Source organism: Notolepis coatsorum (assembly GCF_963971535.1).
Source record: "Notolepis coatsorum genome assembly, chromosome: 8".
Taxonomy (NCBI): domain Eukaryota; kingdom Metazoa; phylum Chordata; class Actinopteri; order Aulopiformes; family Paralepididae; genus Notolepis; species Notolepis coatsorum.
In genome coordinates, this window is record NC_140172.1 from 59683773 (window position 1) to 59697888 (window position 14116).

A 14116-nucleotide genomic window follows, 5' to 3' on the forward strand; every position below is an offset into this window, starting at 1 on the left:
CTGTTGCGCTCCAGAGACTGTGCAAGACAAGATAAGTATGAAATAAAATAACATAACAATAACAATAACAACAATAACAAATAATGTAGCCGATCCCTCGGCCGCCAAGGCCGACGGCCTTGCGGTCACCTGTTTTCGTTGTGTCCAGGGTACCTCAGGCGGGGGAAACATGGCCGCTGGTTGAGGGCCTCGCCACAGTCGTTGACGAGGCCGTGCTCTCACCTCTGGCTGCATGGTGCGAGGCGGTGTGGGGCCCAGGTAAAATACCGCCCGCGTTTCCGCGGAAAGACCAAAGAGTCCCTCCGCGGAAAGAGGAGCCTTAAGGAGAAGAAACCTTTTCTCCTCCCCAAGGGAAGACTGCTCCAACCAGAGATGCCTGTGAATAAGAGTTGATAGCATCCCTGCGTTTATAGCTTGCGACTGAGTTAAAAGTTCTATAACCCCAAAAACATGCACAATGTTTTCGGCGTCGGCTGGCCCTACAGCCCCACTACCCGACACCAATGTGGACAGAAAAACAGCCAACTGAGCAATGACACTGGCCGCTGCTAAATTCCATCCTGTGGCGGTATAAACATCATCAGCCCATACCGCCACCTGCCGAGCCGACTCGCCCTCAGGCGGCGGCTTCCGGGTGGGACACCGTTCAACCCTGCCAGGGCAAAGGATCGATGCTACCTGGCTCTCAAGCCCCACATTAGCTACCGACTGACCTTCATCAATGAACCGGTTAAGAGGAGGGAAAAGTGGTGACAGCCCACGGCGGGGAACAAAGGAACAGTGATCCAGCATCGTAGCATTAGCCGCGCGCTCCAGGATAGCTGGGAAAACATCCAACTCAGAGTCATGACGACAACGTTTACCCAGATATCCTGCCCCTTGCGCCAATACACAACTCGTTGTCTCACGGGACAACGAGCAGTATCACAAATGCTAGCATTGATGCCTGGTAGCGCAGGCCCTACCTGTGCGCGACCTAGCCCGACAGCTAGCCGCCGCGCGACGTCCCTCGATCCGCTGTCACGAGACGAGGAAACCCCAGGACAGGTCCGATGCGCTGTTAGGATGTGCCGAGAAGATTCCAGGGGCTGGCGAATCTCCGGCGAAAACCCAACATTGTTCAATTTCTCTCTGCATTTCATAACAACTAGTTCATGGAGTGCACTGCAGCGTCCATGATGGAAACAAAAAAAAAGAGGAAGGGGGAGTGTGACCATGTCCGGCGTCTTATAGGAGGACGCTGGGGCGTGGCCTGGTCAGGTGCATGGGTGCATTTGTTTTGTTCATGAGCACAGTAGGTAAGAGATATCTCATTATGGCGAAGAGCGAGACACGATTGCCAGTAATGCTATATAACTGTGGTATTTGCCTGTGAGGCTTCTTACATCCCTGCTCTTGCGCATGGTCATACATCTGACTGACCGAGCTGTCAAAGATCACAGGAATAGGCAGGCTGTCCATTCAGCAGTTCATCCAGGATAACTGAAAATACAGATAAGGATAAATAATTTTCATTCACGTTCGTTCATGACCAAATTCTCTCTCCCTTCAATGTTTTGTTGCAGAGGGAGGGTTGGACTATCACTGGGACTCCTGTCTGAAAAGTTATAACCAGTTAAATCAGGTAACAGAGTAAGGACATTCAAAAGTAAATTTTGGTAAAGTTCGGTTTCATTTAAGCTCAATTTCCGGAGGACACAAACAATTTCGACTGACCCGTGACTCACTTCCTCTAATTCTTTCCTCCTCCTCCTCCTCCTCCTCCTCCTCCTCCTCCTCCTCCTCCTCCTCCTCCTCCTCCTTCTTCTTCTTCTTCTTCTTCTTCTTCTTCTTCTTCCCCTCTTCGCCTCTTTCTGTTCCGTCTCCATCGACCAGGTTCACGATCTGTCCAACAGCAGTGAGTTTGAGCTAGCTGATGACTCGCTGGTCGTGGCCGAGTGTCCAGGTCAAAAGTTCCAGGTGTCGCTGCTGCTCTTCCACCTGCACGCCGCAACATCCCTCCCCTCCGACGTGTTGCTGAAGCCCTATCTCAGCAGCTGGGACGAGCTTGTGAAGTAAGAGCTTGACTAAATGAAGCAGGAGGAGGAGTACACTGAGGCAGACACATAGAGAAACTCCGGAGAGATGCAAGCTAAAAGAAAGTTATAAATAAAAAGAAATACCTGACCTGTTGTAGCAATACATGTAAATGTGAGTGTTGCTTTAAGAGAGCTGTTCAGAAGGATGCTTTTTTTGGGGTCTCAGTGAGAATGCTGGAGAGTTTTTAGTTAGTTTTTGTTTAGTTTTTAGTTCTGGATTAACAGAAGAAAGATTTGACAGAATTTAAAGTTTTGTACCAAAAGGATATCATTACTCTGGCCGCTCGCCATTGTAATTGTGTATCCATATGGAGGAATAAATACCCACAACAAAGTTATAATGGATCTCCCTTTGGCTTTCTTGTAGCTCAGCTAAGCCAATCCAGGAGTAGATAACAATGGGTGTGGTTATAGTGTGAACACACAGCCGTGGTCTTGTGGCAGCTACTCTCGTGCTTCTATTTTGAGTGGTTTCGCTGTACACAAAATAATAATGCAAAATTCTGGGTTTTTAGTTTTTTTTATACTGGTGGGTGTGTCCAGGGCTATGGAAATTCTCAGTCATCCCAATGTAGTCTCCGGTATGATGGTGATTCACCTTGTTCTGTCTTTCTATCCCCTCAGATTCATGGAGGCTCTGGGTCCAATGGTCGGACTGATATCTAATGAGATAGGGACCAAGACCTCCATCATCCGCGAGCTGGCCCTACTGGAGCACCAGGACTCTGAGGCGGAGGTGGGCCCAGACGTGGGCCTGGTACATTCGGTGAAGACAGAAGCAGATGACCAGAAGGAGTTGCCCCACCTCTCCGCGTACCACACCGTGCGCTCCATGATCGCAGCTGAACTCAGCCGGGGCCTGGTGGACTTCCAGCACCAGACAGACTCCGGCTGCCGCACTCTACTGCGCCTGCACCGCGCCCTGCTGTGGCTCAAGCTCTTCCTAGAGAAGCTGGCGGAGACACCGGCCGTGGGCCGGCTGAGGGGCCCCTCGGTACTGTGCCGTGAGGCCTACCAGAACACCCTCGCACACCACCACACCTGGTACATCCGCAGGGCCGCGGAGGTGGCCTTCATTGCCATGCCCGAGCGGGGCTTCTTCTACAGGCTAGTGTGCGTGCAAAACCAGGAGGAATTCAGCGTGCTGCTGATGAGGATTGTGCGGGCCATCGGAGAGGTTTATGACAGGACTGAGGAAGCCCTGGATGACAACAGCATGCTGAACCTGCCATAGACAAGGAGGAAAGCAGGACCTGGACATTTATTAGACATACAGGTCCTAGTGCTATTCTCCATGTCCTGCTGTGTAGTGGTATAATAAGCATCACCGTGCCACGTCTAAATAGGCAAAGACTTATATCCTTAAGAAGAATCACAAGCTTCTCAGAGAGCATGAATGGCCTTGATTTTAACAATGACCAAGTATGAGTGCCACTTATCCCTCCAAACCAAAGGTCCGTGGAAACAATCACCAAGTATTGAAAGTCTGTTTACTTTCTTTTTTAACCCTTTCACTAGCTCACTACCAAATGGTTAACCCCTTCACTGCCACACGACAAAGGGTTAACCCTTTCACTACTTCAAGTGTGGTAGTGAAAGGGATAAAGACATTCCTATTTTTATTTTGTCAGATCACAGGACCTCTTGAATTTTCTCAATACGTATTTAAGGCTGCTTGACAATGAGTTGAGGCTGGTTGTAAACTGACAAAAAGCTGTAATTTATTTATGTAAATAATCTACGATAAGGTGTTCAGAATGATTGCCCTAGTAATAGTTTTTAAGTCTAGTTTGCTACCTCAAAACTGGCTAGTACTATACAAATCAGGGGCCAATCACAACCCCACGCCTTGATTAAACAATAATTGCCCGTGCCAACAATGAATCAGTATATGCTGGAACACTCTAGAAGATGGACTTTATAGAGGTCAATATAATATTCTACAGTGTTATAATCTTAATTCATTGTATTTAAATTTTTTCAGTTTTGCACTGTGGATGGATTTTTTTACAATTGTTTGTAAAGATAGATATATCATTTATTCTTATGATATAAATTAAATATTAAGATAAGATATTAAGATTTATGAAGACAGGTGTGTAAGGATGTATAAGACTACGAGGAGCCTAGTAGCTACACTGGAGGTAGTGAGTTAATGAGGATAACATAATAACTGGACTTTGGAGAAGTCTTTATTCGGCATGCAGGCAGACACACATGCGATGGGCGGCACACACACAGGAACAATGAATGAATGAATGAAAACTTTATTTAACAGATTGCAGAATGGGTACAATACAGTACGGCTCAATACACACAATTGTTAAGGGGATGCAGACCAGAGAAAGACATTTGTCTTGTTTACATCAGGGTCCCCCATTTTCAATTCATAGTGAATCACACACACACATGCAATTACTTGGGTCGCCGATGCGATTGAGTCTCTGCACTTGACCCATCCCGTCGTCCTTCCCCCCCAAGGGCAGCCGGGAGCAGATAGGGGTGTCGGCGTGGGGCCGCCCCCCGGGGACCAATCCAAGTGCTCCTGTCCGTCTTCGTCAGGGACGCGACAGTGTTAGCGATCTGTTGTGCATGTTTTTCCATTGGGTGTGTTGTCAGTATTACCATGGAAATGTCCATAAACTCATCCTCACGTAAAGGCCCAGTCAGAGATTAAAATGTAAACAAATGGATGGCCCCACCACCAAAATGAAGAAATAGGAATGGAGACATGTTTTCACAGTTTGAATCCAAGTGTATCTCTCCTGTTAGTTATTGATATTAGCAAACAATGCAACAGGCAAAAAACGTGGGTCCTTTTAGAATGTTTATGTTGTCAAGTTTAAAGTGTCTCTCTACAGATCAAACTCTTCAAGAATATGTGAATATATAACCCACATAGATTAGATTTTTACAAAAATCACAGATTGGGGCTTTAACCAAATTTGACATTTGACACTCCTGCCATTCACTTAGACACACATCCTGGAAATAACATAGAGCCACTATTAACAGGTGTTTGTGTGTATCCAACAGAAATTATTGTGAAATTAATTAAATAAAAAACACACATATATATAAAATATCTGTATCGGTTTTCAAATTTCTTTTTTTAAATCTTTTTTTTTTAACATTTATTTAACCTTTATTTACCCAGGCAAGCAAGTAAGAACAGATTCTGATTTTATTTATTGTCAAAAGTATGCATAATGTTGTGTTAATTCCACGACAAGAGATATGTAATGTTAATTACATGAAATTATTCCGTTGATATCGGTATCGGAAATTAAGAGTTGGACAATATCGTTATATCGGTATCGGTAAAAAAGCCAATATCGAGCATCCCTAATATATATATACATATACAAATCACTATATATATATTCATTTTCATTTCCATAATTTATCTGATCTGTATTATTATTATTACTTACTGGAATAATATACATCATAAGTAATCAGATTAATTTCTTTGGGTGGCATGTTCTTTTAAGTCACTGAAGTGATTCACATTGACATTCAGAGAAAACGGAATTAGGATCAGGATCACAAATAGGTGCACACATGTGGAGTTAAAGTCAGTTCATGCGTGTGCACGAACGTGTGTCTGCATGTGTCTGCGCGCGTGTCAGGCAGAATTGCGTGTATAGTGTATCAGTCACTCGCGTTACTCTTGATCAGACTATTTTAGACCCACAAATACCTCTAATGCTATGTAATCCTTATACTTTCTCAGTCTTCCTCTGGTGGCGTGGCTCTTCCACGAAGACGGGGTGGAAACCAGGGACAAGGGCAGACTAGAGGGCAGGGAGGGAGGGAGAGGAGCCAGGTGAAGGTCAACGTACACACAGGAGGGAGTCAGGCTCTGCTGTAATCTCCTCAAGCCGTCGGGAGGTTAGACTGTAAGTGAACTTTCAAGGAAAGTCCAGCCTATAAACATTGCATATCGCCGCTCACGGTCATAAAACCTTGCATCTCTATAAGGCTCTTTAAGGAATTAATTAAAAAATGTCCAGAACAGTAGTGCTCGCCATCCAATAAATGTTTTATACCAAAATGGTCAAACGTTTTTACATTTTACACCAAAGCTGTGTAACAAATGGTATCAACCTCAAAACTGCTGCAACAATTTACAAGACATAATTGAGCATGGAAATGGCCATCATACACTTTAATCGTAATGTTCTAAGTCCTTACACACTCTAAACTTTCAAAATGTGTATGCGCACGTGAGGAAATAACTAAATCCAGGTTTAACACTGCCATTGAATAGAGGAGATTTGGCCCTAGCCATAGATGTATGACGTGGCCATAATAAGGTCATTTAGGCCTGATATTCTATATTATAATTAAAATAGCATGTGTCCGGATGGCAGAATTCAGTACTGTATCTACAAATCCTTCTGTTTAATCATCTTCCCTTTATTCATTTGCTTCGATTTTTTGTACACCTGATCTCAAGAAGGCGCTGAATGAGCTCAGTGAGCGAAATCTTAACATTCGTAATTTTAATATGGTATTATTCACTGTCAAAAATGCAAAGACAATTTATAATTTATATTCTCCTTTGTTTCATCACAATTTACTCAAGCATAGTAACAGACACAATATTCCTGACACTGGGAATACATTCCCTGAGGTCCATAGATGTTCCTAGATACCGAGAACATGCAAATTGACCTTGTAGAAGTGGAGCAAACTTCCATTAACTTGGCATGTACTTTCAGGCGGATTTTCAGAAAATAGGGCTAGACTAGAGCTTGTGGCTATGTGGCATCTACTGTTGACTTGCTATCTCCCTCTAAATATCACCTGCCCCTGCCCTTGATTATACATTTCATTACTCTTTGCGGTATTCTGGTGAGTTCATCTTTAGATAAGACATATTTTCTGTTCATCCTGATTCTTGGCCATTAATGTTTCTGTTTGGCTCAGTCTGTTGGGCCAATTAAGCATGTCAGTGCTGTGTGTCAAATGAAGACTTCTAACAATAATACAATCTTCATTATTATTCTTTTTTTTGCCTGGATCCAGATTTGTACTCTTTTTACTCTTGTGTATAAATGAAACATTACAAAAAGTTAACATTTTCTTTTCTAAAAAGTTACACTTTCCATCATTGCTACATCAGTGTCATTTGATTTGTCTTCCAGTGTTAAGGGGATGGAGAATTTTTTTTTTTTTTTTTTTTTTTAACTTGGATAACACTTTATAATACAGCCCGCATTGTACAGTGTAATTACCCATAATGTACTGTGTAACTTCCTCGTATGAATCCACATATAAAGTATCTACTGGTACTTAAATGTAGATACAGCTGAATTCACATACAGGGTAAATGTTGATGAAATTACACTCTAAATCCCCAATTGTTCCTTGTTCCTTGTTGTCTTCTGCTGTACAGTACCAACATTTAAGTACCAGTAGGAGTCGATAAACATTTTATACGTACAGATTCATAAAAAGTTACACCATACGTTCAATGTAAATACACTGTAAGTTCTGGGTAATGTACAATGTGGGCTGTGTTATCAAAACTTGTTAATATGTTTTAAAAAATTAATATATATAGGCTATATTTCTTTTTTACATATTCATATTATTTTAGCAATGCTGTCCCATAATTTTTTTTATCATTCCAGCATTTTTTTTAAGATGAGTCGAAGAGAAGAAGAGACAGCTAAAAAGCAGAGAAGAAATAATTGACATGGACTTCCCATATTAATTTCTCTATTTTATTGTTTTTTTTGCAGTAAACATGAGCAAAAAATATATACATACAGTAACAGCAAAAAAAATAAAGATCAACTGAGAATAGAATTATCAGCCATTTCGGATGACAATATCTCAACAGATTTCTGGCTCATTCTTTTTGTGAATTATTTCTGCTGTTGTGGGATGTTTGGGGGGCGGGTGCGTTAGTTGATTAGTTAATCATTTGCAAACATAACTAATTTCCATGAACGTTGGTCTTGGCAAAAACGTTGTGATGTGTCCTACTTTGTTTAAAGAGCTGTGAAAAGCATTGTTAATCTCTAAGAAATTTAGTACATGAAACTGTATTTTCGTGAAACTGAACTGTGTATTTCAACCTATTATTATTCTATGGGTGTCAGTGATCACTTCTTCATTCTAATACAATGGAACCATCTACAACACATGCTGTGCTCACTAAACAAGAGTAGACGGCAAGTAATAATGACTGTGGAAGAAGCTTCCACTGTAAACATCCAATAGCCTACAGCAAGTCTGCAAAAAAGATCTCAAATGGGAAAGATGACTGAGGGGGGAAAAGAAAAATCTACAATCAAAAGTACTTGGTTTGTACTCGGGTTGCGTTGTGTTCAACCCTCGAGTTGTTAAGTCATTCAGAATGTTGAGCTTGTTGATGAAAATGTGCCAGGTATTAGCTCCCCTGTACGAATACAATCCCAAGTTAATACATTCTCTTTACAACATAATAGCAATAAAAATACTCTTTTTTAAATAAAACCATGATCTTTTTCCTATTTTTCAGTCGTGAAAATGCACATTGGCAAACCCATATTGTATAAACACAGTATGTGAATGCAATATAGACGTTCCTGTCATATTCTTCCATGTTCTTGACGATTCATATTACAATACATTTTATCACAGCCTTCTGAGAATAAATACATTGTTACAGCCACACAGGAAATAAATATATTGCTTTTTGAAGACACCTCCAAATTATCACAGACAACTGATAAATGGAGATCACAAATAAGTAACATTCTGTGACACTGGGGAACAACACAATCTGTCCACCAGGAGGCACTGTTGTCTTTTAGTGAGAACTTCTCTTCTTGTGCGTATTGGTATAACTACATAAGAATAGGCCGGTAAATAAAATTGGGACTCATACGCATCCATTTGTAGCATATATTTCCTTGGGACTAAAGTGATACATCTGGTGCCCTTTTGGCCAACACGACAGAGCAACGTGCCTGGCAACAGCAAGTTAAGTGACACAGGAGTTGAAACGGCCTATAATATAATTTATCTGGGCAACGAGTAGTTACTGTACATTTATCAGACGTCGAGACAACTCCTTGAGTCGCATGGCATTGACCCTAAAAGTCCCCCAGTGTATCACAGTCTTAACCCGTGACGTGCTAAAGTAGCACAATGACTCGGTATGTCATGTATGTCACATATGTTACGATGAATTGAAAATGGGGGACCCTGATGTAAACAAGACGAAAGTCTTTCTCTGGTCTGCATCCCCTTAACAATTGTATGTATTGAGCTGTACTGTACTGTACCCATTCTGCAATCTGTTAATAAAGTTTTCAATCAATCAATCAATCAATCAATCAAACTTGTATTTCAATAGTAATCTTTGGTTAAGGGCAATGTTGATAGAAAAATATTCACCTGCATAAAAAGAACTGTGTCCAATTAAGTAATTTGAAAACATTTAAAAAAAAAAAAGTGGAATTGTGTGAGAAAGGACGGCTGAGAAACGGCTTGACACTCGAAGAGGGAAGGACAAAGTCAGGATAAAGTCCTGTAGAGGGCCTGCTCTGGATTAGCCAAACAGATTATGAGATTACCGTGACATTAAGGGGGGTGTTGCAGGAACGCTAAGGAAGGCGATTTGACTCGGTCAATCCACGGTCGAAAAAAAGACAAAATATAAGACCTCCATATAGTAGCTGTTCATTTTGGGAGTTTCATCCTTCATGGTCAATAGCATAACACCAGCATATGTGGACGTCTATATTGAAATCAGAGTGGGGCTACCAATACTATTCACAGAGAATTCAGTCAAACCAATTGTTAATTCGGGTAAACAGATGGATCACAGTCACACTGGGCACCATGTCATGGCCGCCGTACCAAGGTAATGTGACGGGGTTCGCACCAGTGGTCCAAAATAATCTAAAGATTCTCCAACTATTTCAAATAATTTCTTTATATATTTTTTACCTATACTGTGATGTGTGCCTTGATAAGCAACACAGTGACCATTATATTTTCAGTCAAGTCAAGTGATCAAACGCATTCTCTGTCCTACTCTGTATAGTTCCAAGCTCTAGTAGAAGGGACTGACAAGCTGGTACCCTGTTATCACATCTCTCTTTTCCCCTGATTTAAGTCATATAGCAGTGAAGAATCCTACCAAACAAAAACATTAAAAAACAACTACAATTTACAACTGAAACCTGAAAGATGCTTTAGATACTATACTGTCATGGGAGAACTTCTCTGATGGTCCTGTTAAATAATCAAACGACTTCTGAACTCAGGTGCACTAGCACGTCACACACTCTATGAGATTCTATGAGAAGATGTAATGTACATGATGGGACAAATACTTTGGAAGATGACACGAGTATGAATCAATCAAAATAAACAAACAAAGAAACAAAGACAGACAAAGAAACAAACAGAACACTCCATTTCCCCCTCATCCACAGAGCTATACAATGATTAATTAAATTAATCTCCACACACTTCAATTCAATCTTCACCCCCACACACACACACACACACACACACACGCACACACGCAAACATCACTCAAAATATAAATCAATAGAAAAAAAGATAAGCACATTTATTTCTTATATGTACAGAGAAATAGATGTGCTACATGCAAAAAGCTATCAATGTGTCTTAGTTCGCCTTTGATCTGCAAGAAAACGGCTCTTCAGTGTTTGAATAAGATGATTGTTGGGAAGGAAATGTACGCTCAATGTGCAAGAAATCTTAAACCACCTTTTTAAACCAACTTTTTAGTGTGTGTTGAGGTTCAAATGGATCCCTCATCCTCAAATACCCTTTGTTTTCATTTGTTCAGCATGACACTTAATGCTATCCACAAATATGGGTTCCTATAACATGACAACGTGGTCTGCACCCATGTTTGATGTCATTCATTCCTTCTAATCTATTGTTGATGTTAGCTTGCGTTAGCTCTACCAAAACACTAGAGTTAGCTGTAGCATTTGGTATAGCTGACATAATATACTGATGTGTGGTCACTGGTAGCTAATGGCGCCAACGCTATCTAAAAGTAAAAGTGGATGCTATACACTTTGTATTGTGGAGTAGATTAGGAAGACTGAATTACATCAGTGGCTCATTCAATGTCACATTGTATCCTAACCATGGATGTTCGTGGTGTTATTATTATTTAAGGGATGTTTTATGGTAAGACAGAAAACTCTGAGCCAGTGAACAATGAAAACATAAAACTTAATTGAATGTGGAAGCAATATGTGCCAAAAGAACATCGGAGTAAATAGTAAAATAAAATATTTTACCAGAAGTCCTATTTTTGTAAATAATGTAATTTAATGAAAATTAAATGTAAATATTCATAATGCGTGTCACTTATGTGAATATTGCACATTGGATGCAATTTCCCGACCTACGATATGAAATTGGATTTGTATATGGAACAGACACGTACACACGCACACGCACGCAAACAAACAAACACACACACACACACGAGGTCTGCACCTAGAAATGCCTCGGATCGCATACCATAAACAATGGCTTGCGTATTGAATTTCAAGGATCTGACTGTTATGCAGTGTGTGTGGTCCCTCCTGGTGGTTTAATGTAATTGTTTTCACATGTAGCAGAGAGAAGTGAGGCCTACGGGGGCCTGCCGCCCTCAGAGCACACACTTAAGACAATACACACACATGCAAAAAATGGCTCCATCTCCGCATCCATCCACCAAGATGTAGATTTCTTTTTTATATATATAATGTTCATCTGTCGGATTATTAATTTTTAAGTGCAATAAAAATAGACATACTGATATAAGGTTATGATACTGTATAAATAAGATATACACGATTTCCATATTGTATTTTTGTGTATATTGATATTCATATATAGAGGGATACTCTATAGGGGAGGCAGCGTGTATTGAGTGGTAACAACACTGACCCATGTTTATATCGTCTATACATCCCCCAGATTGGTCATGCAGTATAAATAGAACCCACCTCAAACTAATTTACTGAAAAAAAAGGAATTTGTTCCAAAGCTCACAGACCGAAATAAATGACAGGATTATGACCCTTTTTTAAATGTTTTATATTACATTTCCCTTATTCTCATCGCACGTCACATCGCATGGATGAACAATGTCCAAAGCTCTGGAGGAGGTTGTAAAAAGATAATCAAACCCAACGGTTGAGAGAGGATGCTGTCATTTGTTTTGGCCGTGAGCACGTTAACTGTTGCAGATACTGGGGATGTTAGTGGAGTTGTGTTAACAATCTATTTATTTGCTGGACTGTTGATCCTCAGTTTGAAAGACACCCTGCCAGCGAACTTGTCCCTCTCGCTGCCGGTGGGGATGTTGTTGGCGTTGATTTTGCACTCGACGTTCACGTCTTCATTTTGGGTTATGTTCATGAACTTGATGGCGACCAGAGGCTGAGAATAGTTCACCTATAGGGGGAAACGCGAAACCACTTTAGATTAGATTAGATTAGATTAGATTCAAATGTACTGTCATTATACAGCACAAGTACAGTACAATGAAAAGAAGTTTGGCATCCAACCAGAGTGCAAATGTAACAGTAAAGTGCAATAGTAATATAGCCTACAATATACAGGTGATTAAACTGGATATAAAATATATAAATTAGTACTACTGAGTAATAGTGCAGATGTATGTACAGAGTTAAAAGAAAGCCCTATTTTCTTAAAGAGAAATATGTGATTTATGTGTTATGAATAAATGGATGCGCTACTCCCTATAAACTGCTGAAATGTACACATTTGAAGAGTTACTTTCTCCAAAACAGTATATCTATTATTAGGGGGGGGGGGGGGGGACACACCTGCTCTCACAAAATTATTATTGGCATCAAACGGTGGCCATCATGACACATTTTGTGAACAAAACAGTTAACATTTGGGAAGATGAAACTGATTTAAAAGCACTTATCTTACCTGAGCTTTCTTGCCGTAGTAAGGGTAGTACATGAGGTTGAACGTGCCATTGGGAGGGTAGAATACCAGTTCTCCCATTCTTTCACTGTCTTCTTTCTGTGGGTGTGAAACAAGCTTATCAGATGTGGCCTGGAGGATCACATGGGTAAGACTTTACAGACGGCATAATCCTTTGGGATGAGACGTTAAACCGAGGTCCCGACTGAATTCAGCCGTTAAAGAACCCAGGGAGTCTATCGCAAATAGTAGGGTGTTCCCTGATGTTCCTGGTCTCTGACATTAAGGCCAACTAATCATCCCTCCCCCCTTAATTGGCTGATATCAATCCCTGTCTCCTGAGCGTTTCAGCCATTGTGTAGTGTGATGTGTGCCTGTGTCAGTGTATGGCAGCCATTGAGCCTGCATTAGACTATATATTGGATATATTTAGCTTTTAGCATTTCGTTTTCTTTCCAGACTATATATTAGATTAGATTTAGATTCTTGGATTAGATTATATATTGTAACTATTTATTGTAGGGCAAATATAACTGAGAGGGCATACATACCCTCATCTCGCACCTTGTTGACCATTACGCACATATCCAGAGTTAATTATGTTATGTTAATTATATTGATTTGTTATATTGTTTACACTGCTTTTTACTACCTGTACCTCCCCTCCCCCATGCTGCTATGATGCCTGAATTTCCCCAAGGGGATCAATAAAGGAATATCTTATCTTATCTTATCTGTTGGTTGCTACACAGTGGTGGTGAAGGAGGCCATTTCCACCCTACGTTGTAAAGCGATGCAAGTGTCTAGAAAATGTCTATATAAATGCAATCCTTCATTATGGAAGTGAATGTGTTTTAATAAGGCATGGATTATTTTTCTCTTATCTGCCAATTTAGCCTCCTCCAATACATGTGAAGTTGCCAGCCCCTTCTATTCACCGGGATTTTAGTCCTCTACACTACCCAGCAGGCACGTGCATACATAGGGGTGAAGGGGTGCCCGGGCACCTGCCTTTTTCATTTCTCATTAGAAAGTGCCCTTTTTATGCCACCTTTTTTTTTTTTTTTTTTTTTTTTTTTTACATTTGCACA

General features: G+C 40.8%; 2 protein-coding genes across 2 annotated transcripts in view; one reads left to right on the forward strand and one right to left on the reverse strand.

The window, feature by feature from the left end:
* Positions 1-3518, forward strand: part of gltpd2b (glycolipid transfer protein domain containing 2b) — a 92543-nt gene extending 89025 nt beyond the window's left edge. Inside the window, exons 2-4 of the mRNA XM_084320287.1 lie at positions 1566-1624; positions 1876-2054; positions 2703-3518. Coding sequence (XP_084176413.1) covers positions 1566-1624; positions 1876-2054; positions 2703-3312 — 848 coding nt within the window. The 3' untranslated portion in view covers positions 3313-3518. The remainder of the gene's footprint in view (positions 1-1565; positions 1625-1875; positions 2055-2702) is intronic.
* Positions 3519-12347: 8829 nt separating this feature from the next.
* Positions 12348-14116, reverse strand: part of atp1b2b (ATPase Na+/K+ transporting subunit beta 2b) — a gene marked incomplete at its 3' end in the record, with an annotated part of 54316 nt that continues 52547 nt past the window's right edge. The window contains exons 7-8 of the mRNA XM_084320428.1: positions 13029-13124; positions 12348-12521 (exon numbers count right to left, since the gene is read on the reverse strand). Coding sequence (XP_084176554.1) covers positions 12348-12521; positions 13029-13124 — 270 coding nt within the window. The remainder of the gene's footprint in view (positions 12522-13028; positions 13125-14116) is intronic.